At 43.9% G+C, this 13,531-nt stretch overlaps 4 protein-coding genes across 6 annotated transcripts in view; 2 read left to right on the top strand and 2 right to left on the bottom strand.

Annotated features, from left to right (window-relative positions):
• The window catches only part of LOC144075306 (uncharacterized), a 98,328-nt gene that overhangs the window by 25,958 nt on the left and 58,839 nt on the right, over positions 1-13,531 (bottom strand). The gene's annotated exons all lie outside the window — the stretch shown is intronic.
• Positions 22-3,494, top strand: dram2b (DNA-damage regulated autophagy modulator 2b). Of its 2 annotated transcripts, none has more exons than XM_077602193.1 (8): positions 22-164; positions 1,118-1,263; positions 1,377-1,444; positions 2,377-2,522; positions 2,612-2,789; positions 2,884-2,966; positions 3,040-3,132; positions 3,207-3,494. In XM_077602193.1, exons 2-8 carry the CDS (start codon positions 1,133-1,135, stop codon positions 3,303-3,305), a joined length of 798 nt encoding a protein of 265 aa, XP_077458319.1. In that variant the 5' UTR covers positions 22-164; positions 1,118-1,132; the 3' UTR covers positions 3,306-3,494. The 2 variants fall into 2 exon arrangements, with proteins under 2 accessions (XP_077458319.1, XP_077458318.1); XM_077602192.1 differs by lacking the exon at positions 22-164 and adding an exon at positions 172-323.
• c6h6orf89 (chromosome 6 C6orf89 homolog) lies at positions 3,763-8,210 on the bottom strand. Of its 2 annotated transcripts, none has more exons than XM_077602182.1 (8): positions 8,049-8,210; positions 7,188-7,408; positions 6,952-7,117; positions 5,909-6,057; positions 5,661-5,815; positions 5,077-5,212; positions 4,887-5,010; positions 3,763-4,826 (listed from the first exon to the last, which is right to left on the bottom strand). In XM_077602182.1, the coding sequence occupies exons 2-8, from the start codon at positions 7,374-7,376 to the stop codon at positions 4,744-4,746; spliced, it is 1,002 nt and encodes a 333-aa protein (XP_077458308.1). In that variant the 5' UTR covers positions 7,377-7,408; positions 8,049-8,210; the 3' UTR covers positions 3,763-4,743. The 2 variants fall into 2 exon arrangements, with proteins under 2 accessions (XP_077458308.1, XP_077458309.1); XM_077602183.1 differs by having other exon boundaries at positions 7,188-7,394.
• Positions 8,620-13,518, top strand: nfs1 (NFS1 cysteine desulfurase). Its single transcript, XM_077602178.1, has 14 exons — positions 8,620-8,757; positions 8,830-8,962; positions 9,908-9,984; positions 10,060-10,176; positions 10,250-10,333; positions 10,408-10,560; positions 10,669-10,762; positions 11,208-11,342; positions 11,517-11,674; positions 11,949-12,054; positions 12,549-12,630; positions 12,733-12,816; positions 12,889-12,978; positions 13,073-13,518. The coding sequence occupies exons 2-14, from the start codon at positions 8,854-8,856 to the stop codon at positions 13,134-13,136; spliced, it is 1,353 nt and encodes a 450-aa protein (XP_077458304.1). The 5' UTR covers positions 8,620-8,757; positions 8,830-8,853; the 3' UTR covers positions 13,137-13,518.

Genomic DNA, 13,531 nt, shown 5'->3' with positions numbered 1-13,531 from the left:
AAATGGCCGACAAAAGACAACGCTTTTCCCAGTATGGCTTCAGGGCGCTTCATTAGTCATCTCCTTTTTTGATGTGCGTACAATATTTCTGATTTTGTCCGTCAAAGGTTCCCAGGGAGCTGTGCGGCGGTTGTACGCATGCGCGAAGGGGTTGAGTCGCGGCGGTAAGTACGCACGCGCAGTAGCAACAGCACGTTGACGTGAAGGCTTCCCGCTTCTCGTTATTGACGAATATTTTCACGGCGTCTAATAAACTACTCGAAAGTCTGTTTTGGAAATGAGCTACGCCCAATTCTGTGGACGGTTTTGCTCGCTGGAGTAACGTAAGTGTTACCAAGGTGGTTAATTCGTAGGACCAAATTAAAGACGAGGAAATTGGAATCGAGTGAAAGTGTTGTTGGGATAGCTACTAGCAAATAGAAAAGTCAAGGCTGAAGTGGTTTATCGTAAAATATTGTTTTTTTGTTAAATGGCTGCGAGATAAATGTTTGGCGAATTGCTTCTTCAAACGCCGCCTGACCCCGAACCGTTATTATTTTGACTTTATGTACATTTTGGTGCCTTAATTAGTTGTAGTACTTTACAATGGAGTTCGGTTTCGCTCTTGCGATTTCTTGATAATTCATGAACTTAAGTTTCATTTTTGGTTTCGTTTTGGCTCCACTTCGCTCGCTTGTATCTCACTTTTTATTTCCCTCTACTTGAAGATTTGTAAGATAATTTGTCCGTAAAGTCTCATGACCGCGTTTCGAATTGTTGCTTTGTCATTAGTCTGATCCAAAACAGTGACGTCACCGGATTTTAAGAGAGTTTCATTGCCAGATTATTAATTTGATAAAATGGCGGCTGCAATTTCGCAAATGACCAAGGAAAGCCATCGTGTGTTTTCAAACTAAAAAGTTGCTAGTTACACGTCCAATCCATTTGGAGTGAGATTTTGGCAGCCATCCTTCCCACTTCAAATGAATTGGACGTCTAGCACCGTCACTAGCGAAAGATATTAAAAGTAATTGCATTGTATCGACACGGTAAGAAGACTACTAGTGATAATTTCATTTGAATTGAAAGCAGAAGGAGGATTGGGCACCAGTTAACGAGTGACAATCTTTTTTAAAAGTCTTTACAGGTGGTCATGTGGTGGTTCCAGCAGGGTCTCTGCTTCCTGCCGACTCTCCTGGTGGTCTGGACTGCGGCGGCGTTCGTCTTCGCCTACGTGACGGCGGTGGTCCTCAGACATGTCGACCCTCTGGTGCCCTACATAAGGTAACATATGTACGTTTACGGAAAAGAATGAACGATACCGTGGTATCATTCATTGTAAATCTGGTTAAAGATGGAGCTGTGTGTCATGAAGGAATTTTGTTTGTTTTTTCCAGCGACACAGGAACAATGGCTCCCGAGAGGTGCTTTTTTGGCATCATGCTGGACGTGTCTGCCTTTTTAGGTAACTAGACTAACAATGTAAGGGAAAACATTTTCCATTGCATATGTAAAAAGATTTGGGAAAAGTTAGGAATGGGTATGTTGCTGATTTTCAATGCACAGAAATACCTATGACGACATTCCCTCTAGACTTTTATTTTATTTTTTAAACTCATCATTTTGTGTGGCCCGGGAAAGTCAATCATGAGTGCCAACTTTCTTTTTTATTATTAAATTAAAATGAAGAGTATAGATGTATATTAAATTTCCTGAATTTCCCCCTTTTAAATCAATAATTGTCATTTTTTTTCTGTGTTTTTAGTTCAAAAATCATCTTGTAAAATCTAAAAATATATTTTAAAAAAAAGCTAAAATAAACATTCTTTTAAATCTATAAAAACTGAATATTCAGGGATTTTAATCCAGTTCTTTTCTGTTTTAGGATCAAATTAAAATGAAGAGTATAGATGTATATTAAATTTCCTGATTTTCCCCCCTTTAAATCAATAATTATCATTTTTTTAATCCATTTTTTTCTGTGTTTTTAGTTCAAAAATCATTCTGTAAAATCTAAAAATATATTTAAAAAAATCTAAAATAAACATTGTTTTAGATCTAAAAAAAAAAACTTAATATTCAGGTCTTTTAATCCAGTTCTTTTAATCCATTTATAAAAAAAATATCTAAATATTATATCTAAAATGGTCTGGCCCACGTGAAATCAAGTTGACGTTAAAGCGGCCCATGAACCAACCTGAGTCTGACACCCCTGGTTTAGCTAGTTCGATGCTAGGCGTTTTTAGCCTCACATATAAATCAATTATTAAAGGCTAATCATGATGAGTCCAATTCATTTAAGGCACTGAATAAATGATTCTTAATATCGATCGCCGTTGACGTCTTTTAGAGTGACTCCAGCCAATGAGTTCATTGCATTTTTGTATGTGCTTGCAGGCATGGCCACCGTATACGTGCGCTACAAACAAGTGGAGGCGCTAACGAGCCGTGACGACGACTTGCTGGCCTACCGCCTCAACCGTATCGGACTCTTTCTGGGCCTCTTCAGCTCCGCGGGCATGTGCGTCGTGGCTAACTTCCAGGTGGGCGGGTGTTTTGGCTGCTGGGGGGGGCAACCCGGCTAATGGGCTAATGGGCTAATGGGCTAATACCATTTTGTGCCCGAGCGCAGAAGACCACGCTGTTCGTGGTTCACCTGCTGGGCGCGGCGTTGACGTTGGGCGTGGGCGCCCTCTACGTGGTAGCGCAGACGGTGCTCTCGCACCGCATGCAGCCGCAGGTGCACAGCAAGGCGCTTTTCCACGTCCGCCTGGCATTGACGACGTGGACGCTCGGGAGTATCGTCACCAGTATCCTTTTACGGGGAGAATTGGTTTAATGGATTTTTTGAAATAATTCACACTTTAACCTTGGTGACGGTCATCCTTAAGCTCCTCCCATCAGTGTTTGCATCGTCCGTGGCCATGTACGCCAGCCTGCCCGGAGTGGACGTGGCGCGGAAGCTGCACTGGATGCCTGGAGAGACGGTGAGTCGCGAGAAAAAGTTAAAGTTTAAGTTAAAAAAGTTTAAACTTAACGCCTGTTGTGTTGACAACGCAGGGCTACGCGGCTCACGTGGTCAGCGCGGCGAGCGAGTGGTCGCTGGCCTTGTCCTTCATCAGCTTCTTCCTGACGTACATCCGGGACTTCCAGGTGCCCTTTTTTTCTTTTCTTTTGTTTTTTCTCGTTCCCATGGCGTCTTTCGGCTCACGTTTCTGTGGCGGTAGAAAATCAAGCTGCGAGCCGAAGTGGACGTGCGGAGCGGCCACCTGTACGACGACCCGCCCCTCGAGTCGTCGCCGCTGTTGCCGGGCGGAGACACGTAAAAGTACCCCCAAAGGGACCGACGCGTACCAGCACTTTTCACTTTACATGCGACTAAATCCTTGTTTGAGGGTGAAGAAAATCTCAGGAAGTCTATGAAGCTCAGTGCTGAGCCTTCAAAATAATACAAATGACATGTATGCTGCCTAAAAATGACACAAAATAAATAAAAAGAACACATTTTCAAAACACTTGGGGAAATTATGACTTGGCTTTGTTTTTTTAATCCTCAATAAACCAGTCGAAATGACACTGGCTTGATTTTTTTTCCTCCAATATTTTAACAATTTAAAAAAAGATATATACATATACATGCAGTATATTATTAAATTAAAACAAAAACATTTCTCATGACTTTAGTTTTAAATGTAATTGTATCCTATTAGTTAACAAATTTCTCAAGTATAAAGGCAAAAAAAAATCCAGTGAGAAAATAAAAGCACAAATTTCTTTCCAAGACACATTCATAGTATTTTATTTCTTATCTTTCATCCCTGTTTTTGGTCCCATCATCGACATTGCAACACGTATAATACAGCATTCTGTGTACGTTAGTTTCAATAAAATAACAATAAATAATACAGAGATAAAAGAAGAGAAGCAGCTTTTCCTCTTTTGTGCAAATTGAAAATGAAGCAAGCGGGTTTCACACAGTGACGACCGACCTGGAAGGTGCCGTTCAAGAGAGCGGAACCCCATAGAGCATCATTTGGGGACATTTAGCGAGTTCGGGGAGGCGTGGCCCATTTTAGGCTTTGGCGAATTTTTGGCACACAGCGCTTTCTACTTCACGCCGAGTTTCCTTTCCGCTTCTCTTGGGCAAATAAAGGATCCTTAGCAGACGGCACTGCGTCGTGCGAGCGCTAAAACTCGGGCCGCGCCATTAGTTTGCAACTAAAAAATATATATTTACAATCGATGAATCCTTGGACATTTCTTCACTAGAAAATTGTCCATGTCTTATTAAAAAAAGAAGCTATTTACATTGTTCAAAACAAACATACAGAGGAGTAAATATTCTTTTTTTTCCCAATTTATAAAAAAATATAGTAATAGGCATTTAATAGTATATATTCTCTTAACTTTTTTACATTGTTCTCTATTTTAAAAAGAGCAGGTTATTTACTCGTAAATATCTCACTTTGCAAATTCAAAACATTTTTTAAATTGTATTCATTCAAAGCAAAACCAACATGAGGGAAATAGTTAACAAATTGTTATGAATTCAATTCGAAAAAGAGGGAATATTACCACTAAATATTCTCTTTTTAAGGATTTTACTTGAATTTTCCGCCACCTGATTGGTGGCTCTAATGACTTTCTATAGAATTGTGACAGATTTTGCCCACTTTTCTTAAACGTACGAGTCTCTGGGTGCAAATCTCTTTGCGTCGCCTTGTGCTTGCTCCGTAAAATGGCCTCGAACGGGACGGCGCCGGCTTAAAACGGCGAGCCGTCGCACACGATGTTCTGGCCCCGTCCCGGGAAGAGCGCCATCTGCCAGTAGCGAGGGTCCGCGTACACTGAAAGGGGAAAAATCGTTTCAGTCGGGAGGATTTCAAACGGCGGCGCCAGCGTTTTACCCGTGTCGCCGGGGTTGAGGCGCAGGTGGAAGGAAGCGCAGTGTTTCTGGCAGCGTTGGACGGGAACCACTCTTACGCTGGGGAGCCCCTCCCCCACCACCAGCCAGCCCAGCACCGCCACGCCCTGACGTAGAAGAAGGCGAGTAAATACGCCGCGTGAAATTTATCAGCCGTAGCGCGGGGGACGCGCCTGTTTTTGCGGGTCCCGGTTGTGCGTGACCAGGCAGCGTTGCAGGACCGTGCCTGCGCTGTCCAGCAGGGGGCACAGTTCCGCCTTGGGGAAGAGCCACCGCAATGCTTTCTCTCTTGTTGCTGAGCTGAACTTCCTGTTTGAATTAGGGGGAAAAAATCTGTACAGTAGTACAGTGGTACCTCTACATACGAGCAGCTCTACCTACGAGATGCTCGAGATACGAGGAAAATTTCGAGCAAATAATTCGCCCTAGATACGAGAAAATTTTGGAGATGCGAGAAAGCCAGGTGGCCATGACATGGGTGGCTGTTTATCTTTTTTTGCCGCATCTCTTTCGTGTATAACTACTATATCTACGAGGACTGAACGATTTATTCAGACGAGTTTCGACCAGGAAACGCACAACGCGCATGTGCGGGCAAAAAGAGGGCTTTATGGGTAATGAAGTATACTCGTGCACACAACACCGATAGCCAATGGCACCCTTTCTCACAATAAAACTTCATTACCCACAATCAATACGTGGGTAGGCTGAGCTGTTGCATTTTTTAGTAAGTGATGGTTCCGCTGCTGTATTTTACCAGAGCAAGGTGAAGTTGGCGGGTCCTTGCGGCAGGCCGGCGTCCAGGTCGTGCGCCTCCTCCTGGTCATCTTGGAGCAGGACGGACACGGAAGCGGAGTGGGTCAGGTACAGTTCCTCCAGCTGCCGTCGTTCGATGCTCAGGGTCTCGCCGCCCTGACGTAAAAGTGGAGTATGATTTGCCGATACCTCTCGTCATATTGTACAGAATTGACAAAATGAGACGACTCATCGGAGCGCCCAGTTTACCTTCAAAAGCACGAGTTGCGGGCCACGTCGCAGCGTGACGCTGCCTCGGAGACTCTCCGGCACCTCCAGAACGGTGGAAATGTCAGCGCAACCCGAACAGTTGACCGGGCCTTGCCTGGGCGAACCCGAACTCCACCACTCGTGGAAGCCTGAGCGAAAAACAAAGCAAAAAGACCGCGTCAAATTGGGAGATTCAAGTTGTCATGTTGCCACAAAGTTGGATTAAAAGGGCTTAGGTGGGCAAAGTGGTCCTTTAGGCCCGCTGCGGGTGGGCACATTATTGTTTTGCAACCGATCCAGCAAAGACACATGAAGTGCTGATGCTGAAATAAGCAGCACCTGACTGCAATCCACTGATTGCACTTGTAGGACACCACAATTGTGGAAAGCTTTCCTCTTTAGAGCTTGGAATGAAAATCTGCACCACCTTTGTCAAATTGTTTTCCCACCCCTATCTTAGGGGGTCATACTACAACTACATACCTGTCAACCTCTGCCGATAACTGCACTTATAAATGATTATGATTCCCCTTACAAACCCCCCAAAAACCTTACAATTACCGTACCCCCCGCCTCCGTGTGTGTCGTTGTCTCTCCCCTCCGCGAAATGCGTCTAATTTTACATCTATTAAACACATTTTATTACTATTAAACCACTAGTTCTGTGTTACTTTGTTAATAGATGGCAAATTAGAAGAAATCAAACATTTTTTCCAATCCAATATCCTGTTTTTGGTGTTTTTTCAGAGGGTTGGAACCAATTCATTTGTTTTCCATTCATTTCAACGGGAAACGTTCGCTCGAGTTGCGAAAAGCTTGACATATGATCTCAGTCTCGGAACGGATTACGATCGTATGTCGAGGTACCACTGTACTGTAATTTCGTCAAAGGACATCATTCCCAATATGAACTCAAATGTACAACTTGAATCTCATAATACGATGACTCTACTCTCGTACGATAACGAGGTTAAAATTGTAACGCTCTTTCTTCGCGCCATCTCGGACGGGAAGGCCGAAACAGCTGTCAACTATTTGTTTACCTTGCAAGTTGTACTTCTTAGCGATGGGCAGCGCTAGCAGTCTCACGTGGCTGAACGGGGATGACCAATTGCGGGACGCCGGGCGGGTACCGGCGGAGTAGGGGTCGTCGTGGGGGTACGTGAACAGCAGCCCCGCCAGCAAGAAGAACCCCACCGCCAGCAAAAGCTACACAAAAACACAGCAGGCTTAGAGGTAACAGTGCTAACCCGCTAGCCACTAGTTTCCCTCGACAAACCTTGACGGCGGCCCTGAGGAGGGGGAACTGCGGGGGCTCGCGTCGGGGCTCGTTGGTCTCCAGCATCCGCTTGATGAAGCGCTCGATCTCCCGCTCGGACATGCCGTAGCGGTAGCCCGACTGGCGGAGGATGTCGATGCTCTCCGACAGCTTGTCGTAGATGCAGGGCTCGCTCGTCGTCGTTCCCATGGCGACGAGGGAAGGCTCCTAGGATGCCCGCCCTTCCAAGTTGGTCATCGTTTAAAACCGTTCCCCAAATCCATCATCAAATGAATCGCTTGGCGACTTTGTCGCTCGGATTTATTTTGAAATTTTATTCAGAAAAAAAGTTCCATTTAAAATGTGAATTTAACATAACTCAAGGCGGCCATGTTGGTCGGGGCCAGGTTCCCATTAAATAAAGTCAATGCATTGACTCAAATGATGTCAGCACAATTTTTAAAAGATTTGATCCGTGTCAACACATCTGCTATTTACACAGTGGCTGCCATGGACGACTCTAAACGTCCAATTCTTTTGAAATGGGAGGGTTGGCGGGGGCTGCCAACCTCCCACTCAAACTAATTTGATAAATTTTAATTTTCCAGAGCCACACGATTGCACGTCTGTCATCAGTGGTACTGAAATAGTTAATTTAAAAAAAATGATTTTTTAAAATTTACATAGTCTCAAAAATAGTATCGACTATTTTGTCTTAATTTAATGTCGATGTCGAGATGAACATTTTAGAATCGTCACAGCTCATTAGCATATGCACTTTGGAATTAAAACCGAGGCTAGCTTGTGTTTACTTACCAAGCTAGTTTGTTAGCAATGTCATTGCGTCGTTACGTCACCGCGACACAAAACGAATCGGCTTACCTTAAAGCACAACAACAATTTCCCTGGTTAGAAGTGTTGTCGTTTTTGTCCGTGTTGTGTCAATAAGATAAAAATAAATGTTTTGTCCGCAATCTTCCATGCATGGCTACTTCCTACGGACACCTGCAGGAGGCGTCTTCTTCTCCGGTTATTGAGCTTGTTACCGCCATCTACGGGCAGTTTGGGGATAGAGCTGTGTATAACCGAATTTAAGTTGTTGGAAAAATGGCTTTTTACTTTAATTTGGGGGTGACAGTAATTATTATTTGTGAAATAAAAAAAATGCTTGGAAACGTGAGTTAATGCCGCATTTTACGGCAAACGACATTCCAGGAGTTACAGCTCAGTTTTACACATTTTGCCACCATTAAAAAAATACATGGAGTCTGAAAATGACGATCGTTATAGTAGAGAAAGAAGAACTGAATTCATATTTTATCCAGGCATAATTCTCACGTCATTTTCTGTTTACACAAGGCGAGAAGGTCCCCTCTTTCCACGATTTGTTACATTTAAAGCCAATCGCAGGCCAGATTACTAAATGCCCCAAACTTCAGCCAATGAGAGCGCAATAAACACGGCCACTTTTTCTTCTCGTGCGTGACGCTTCAAAAACATGTCATATGTAACCTGGTAGTGTGGAGCACGGTTACCAAACACTACAGTAGTATTTCGGGTTTTCTACAAGTCGGGATAGTTATACTACTCTGTACGTCAACCAGTGGGTTCAACTCGGTTTAAGAATAATAACCAAGTGTGGTTTCCTATTTTTTATCTTCAGCCCGGCGAGGTTCTCATCGCCCAAATGCTTTCCTCGAGTAGGACCGCGTCTTCCCGTCTCTGCTGGCCGCTGAAGAGACTCTGTCCCCGGCTGAACTGCGAACAGAGAGCCGCCGCCAGTACTCAACGGAAAGGTACCGACGCAACCTTGTAACTGTTAGCCTAGCATGATGCTCAACACAATGTGACGCAGTTTTGAAAGAAGACTGAAAAATTCTCGGTTCCAATCTATTTTTATAACTTCAAGACCGACCCAGTATTATTGACAAAGTTGCCAGGAAAGACTCGAGTCTAGATAAAATTTTAAAATACATTTATCAAGGTTTGAGAGCGTCACAAAAGTAAAAGTTAAGGGTACGTAACGAATTTAAAGGAAATTTCTGACAAAGACATAACAAATTATAGTATAAAATAGAACAATGGGCGTTCTCTAATATAATAAGCCATAAAGCAAAAAAATAAATAACGTTAAACTAACTCAATGATAGCCATTAAATCATGTAACTTCTGAACAGTTATTGTATATTGTCAATATCAATGCAAAAAATATATATTTAGAAAATAGGTCATTAGCTGCTTCTGCAATTAATCATAATTGCAATAAGAAGAAAATAATTTTAGAGAAAACCATTAACATATGAGCAAAGTTTGATGAAAATGTACATATATACAAAAAATAATCAATGGCTGCTGCTGCAGTAAATGTCATTGCAATAATTTAGGAATACAATATGAATTACCTTTTTGTTTTCTAGGTTAAAACCAAAACTTGTCATGTATTTACTTGAGTCGAATTGGAGGTGTCGTTCAAATGCCCTGAACAGTCATAATGAAAGTGAAAGCACCAAGAATGAATCCCGAATGTGTTTATTTAGTCGGTTAGGGTTCCAGGCAAGATATTGATTTTCTATTGTTCAAGCCGCTCTCCATGTTAGTTTTAGTACACAAAACATTCCAAAAGCACAAGTGTGTGTAGAAGAAGCTGACTAGCAGTGACTCGGCACTTTGCGTCACAGGCAGCTGCAATTACAAGACATAGATCTTACTTTCCTATTGTCTTCTTGCGTCCTATTCTTCAGAACTCATCCAGAAACGAGAACTAGAGCAAGATGAACTGCGGCCCCTCTACATGGATTTTCAAGCCACCACGCCAATGGTACGGTACCACCACAAAACAAGCTTTCTTGTCAGTGAGACTCATTGGACGGCGTCATGTGTTGTTGTCTTGCAGGATCCTCGCGTTCTGGACGCCATGTTGCCCTATCAGGTGAATTACTACGGCAACCCTCACTCCAGGACGCACGCCTACGGCTGGGAGAGCGAAACCGCCATGGAGACGGCGAGGAAGGTACGAGAATACCTCCTCCCAACCCCCGTCTCTTGTCCCGAAATAAACGTTTCCTTCCGCGGTCTCCGAGCAGCAGGTGGCCGATCTGATTGGCGCCGATCCCCGGGAGATTATCTTCACCAGCGGCGCCACGGAATCCAACAACATGGCCGTCAAGGTGCGCCGCCAGGCTCCTGGTGGAAATTGCCACCAAACTATAACGCCACCGTCTTGGGTTGTGCTGGCCAACAGGGCGTGGGCCGCTTTTACCAAGGAAAGAAGCGTCACGTGATCACCTCCCAGACGGAGCACAAGTGCGTTCTGGACTCGTGTCGGGTTTTGGAGTCGGAGGGATTCCGCGTCACTTACTTGCCCGTCCAGACCAACGGGCTGATCGACCTCGAGGTGCGCCGTTCGACTCGAATAATGACCTTTTCTGACGTCAATCATTTAGAAAAATGAACCGGAACATCTGTATCGTTGAGCTAAAAATGTTTTATCCTTTTGTTTTAGTTGCTGGAAGCGTCCATGACCCCCGACACGTCTCTGGTGTCCATTATGACCGTCAACAATGAAATCGGAGTCGTGCAGCCCATTAAGGAAATCGGTACATTTCGCCGTTTCGCTCCCTGACCAATGGCATGCTGGGAAAATGCCGACGTCGTCATCCCAGGGCTAATTGGCGTAGACCAGGGGTTTGAAAGTCAAAATACATACATGTAAACGAGTGCCTTTTCTTTTTTTTTTGTAATTTCACCACTCTTAAAGTGGAAAAAAATGAATGTTTTTTAAAAGAATCTTATGCTGTTGCTAATCAATTAGAGGATGCATTCCATAAGAGTCTACTGCAAAAAAATGAAGATTAAAGCAGTTCTAGATGTAATATCTCAGTTCTGTCACCAGCAATTTCCATATTTTAGCTGACAGGTTAGCAAAGAGCACCCATCAAAAGAGCCACATGTGGCTCCCGAGCCATTGGTTCCCTACCCCTGGCGTAGACTTTCACGAGCAATTTAAAAGTCTGGATTTTTCTTCTTTGGGGGTTTTGGCAGGTCGTCTTTGCCGTTCCAAGGGCGTCTTTTTCCACACGGACGGCGCGCAGGCCGTCGGTAAAATTCCCATCGACGTCAACGACGCCAACATCAACCTCATGTCAATCAGCGGCCACAAGATATACGGCCCTAAAGGTAAACAAAATCAAATAAATCCCTCCCTTACTTCTAAATTGGTACCGATTAACGTAAGGGATAAAGAATATCCGCTGAGTTTGCTTGTGTGAACATTGTTGCTTTTTGTTATCATTGGTTTCCGTCTTTTGTTAATAATTCAATTCTAATGTGTATGCTTTGAATTGTTGCCAGGCGTGGGCGCGCTTTACGTGCAACGGCGACCACGGGTGCGAATGGAACCGCTGCAGAACGGCGGCGGGCAGGAAAGAGGCCTGCGCTCGGGGACGGTGCCCACCCCGCTAACCGTGGGCTTGGGGGCCGCCTGCAGCATTGCCCAGCAGGAGATGGATGTAAGTCTTCCATATTTAATATTCCTATTTTCCTTATTCTTGCACACATTATTCGCGTACGGTCGACAAGGGGAGCCGAATTCAAAACAAATGGGGCTACTAACTACTATGGCATAAGGAATCTCGTTAAATTGGGCGCCCTCTGCGGGTCAAAACGTATATTGCCTGAGCAGATGTGGAAGGCGATCACGACGACGGCCGTGTAACAAAAATGTCGATAGAAATTGTTTGCCGAGCTATATTTTCTGACACTACTTTGAATGTTGGATTTTAGTACGACCACCAAAGAGTGACCATGCTGTCAAATCGTCTGGTCCACAAGATCACGTCTCAGATTCCCGACGTGATCATGAACGGAGACCCGGAGCAACGCTACCCAGGTAGACGCCGCCCGTCCTTTCCACAAATTATTATTTTGAGAGGTGATTCATTGTTTAAAAAAATCATTGACTGTTTAATCTACTTTTGAGCTGGAAATTTGCACTTCAACCAATGTTCCCTGTAAGCTTCGCGCGTGCGCAATTGCGCACTACTCTCGTCTTCTCTGCGCACAGTAAATCATATGGAGCGCACAAAATAAAATCCCAATTTTTTTATTTATTTTTTAAGCTGTGAGGCCGACGCGCAAACCACTCATCCGCCGGGCCGCCCATTCATAGATATTAATCATTACATTTTATTATGACTAAATCATTTATGTGTAGTAGACATACACTTGCTTATGGCAGGTGTGATACTGGTGTGCGAGCAATGATGATGTTGCTCACACTCAGTGTGCCCAGACAAACAAAAAAATAGAGGGAACATTGACTGCAACCAAAAATGACTATTAACTATGGAAAAAAATAACGTCAGCGTGTCATGTGTATGTTAGGCTGCGTCAACTTGTCGTTCGCTTACGTGGAGGGAGAAAGTCTCCTGATGGCGCTCAAGGACATCGCGCTGTCTTCTGGCAGGTAAGGTTTCGAACCAAAACCCTAGATGACGGACATATTGTTTTTAGTCTTGCGATCACTGTTTATGTCCACCCAAACTTGTATATTTGTATGTCGGCGTAGCGCGTGTACGTCAGCCTCACTGGAGCCGTCGTACGTTCTGCGAGCCATCGGCGCCGATGAGGATCTCGCCCATTCCTCCATCAGGTTCTTCATCATCGTCATTTTTTTTTTTTTAATTTACATCCTTAATGACAAATGTGCTCATATGTTGGATAGGTTTGGAATCGGTCGCTTCACCACTGAGGAAGAGGTCGACTTTACGGCGGAGAAATGCATCCGTCACGTGCATAGGCTTCGCGAGATGAGGTATGACATCATCCGTGTCTCCAGAGTATTTATTATGGTAGACCTTTCAGGCCAATAACGTTTGAAAAAAATACATTGATCTATTTTTTTTTAGTCCTCTTTGGGAGATGGTTCAAGAAGGTATTGACCTGAAAAGCATCAAATGGACCCAGCATTAGACTCCTCCCACCATCCGCTTGACTTCCTGGTTGACAACCAATCCGGGTGACTTCTCAAAAAGGAATCTATTTCTGTCTTTATTGCAGTACTCGAAACACGCACAAATGAACCTTTTGTATTATGATGAGCTGAAGGAGCTCCCATTTTTTTGACTAACAATGCTATCAATATTTATGTCGGGGACTAACCATTCCTTTTTTGTTGAGCTTTGAATTTCACAAGCGTGAATTTTTTCCACTTCCACATTTTAACCGTGAAAAAAAAGCAAATAGGAAAACCAATGTTTCACTCATGTCAGTATTCGCTTAGCATGTCGGTGTGTTAGCAGCCCATATACATTTGCAATATAATTCAATAAAGGATATTTCTCACTCTCAACAATGTAACTCATTCT

The sequence above is a fragment of the Stigmatopora argus genome, chromosome 6, assembly GCF_051989625.1.
Source record: "Stigmatopora argus isolate UIUO_Sarg chromosome 6, RoL_Sarg_1.0, whole genome shotgun sequence".
NCBI lineage: Eukaryota > Metazoa > Chordata > Actinopteri > Syngnathiformes > Syngnathidae > Stigmatopora > Stigmatopora argus.
This window is presented reverse-complemented; position numbering and strand designations above follow the sequence as displayed.

What these genes read in the sequence shown, in the direction of transcription:
- c6h6orf89 (XM_077602182.1), bottom strand. Translation starts at nt 7,376, where the DNA reads ATGGGAACGACGACGAGCGAGCCCTGCATCTACGACAAGCTGTCGGAG. An exon ending in TCCTCAGGGCCGCCGTCAAG is followed by an intron (nt 7,118 to 7,187) that starts GTTTGTCGAGGG and finishes GTTTTTGTGTAG; the next exon opens with CTTTTGCTGGCGGTGGGGTT. An exon ending in TAAGAAGTACAACTTGCAAG is followed by an intron (nt 6,058 to 6,951) that starts GTAAACAAATAG and finishes TTTTTCGCTCAG; the next exon opens with GCTTCCACGAGTGGTGGAGT.
- nfs1 (XM_077602178.1), top strand. Translation starts at nt 8,854, where the DNA reads ATGCTTTCCTCGAGTAGGACCGCGTCTTCCCGTCTCTGCTGGCCGCTG. An exon ending in ATCGCGCTGTCTTCTGGCAG is followed by an intron (nt 12,631 to 12,732) that starts GTAAGGTTTCGA and finishes ATGTCGGCGTAG; the next exon opens with CGCGTGTACGTCAGCCTCAC. An exon ending in CATAGGCTTCGCGAGATGAG is followed by an intron (nt 12,979 to 13,072) that starts GTATGACATCAT and finishes ATTTTTTTTTAG; the next exon opens with TCCTCTTTGGGAGATGGTTC.
- dram2b (XM_077602193.1), top strand. Translation starts at nt 1,133, where the DNA reads ATGTGGTGGTTCCAGCAGGGTCTCTGCTTCCTGCCGACTCTCCTGGTG. An exon ending in GCGTCGTGGCTAACTTCCAG is followed by an intron (nt 2,523 to 2,611) that starts GTGGGCGGGTGT and finishes GCCCGAGCGCAG; the next exon opens with AAGACCACGCTGTTCGTGGT. An exon ending in GCTCGGGAGTATCGTCACCA is followed by an intron (nt 2,790 to 2,883) that starts GTATCCTTTTAC and finishes TCCTCCCATCAG; the next exon opens with TGTTTGCATCGTCCGTGGCC.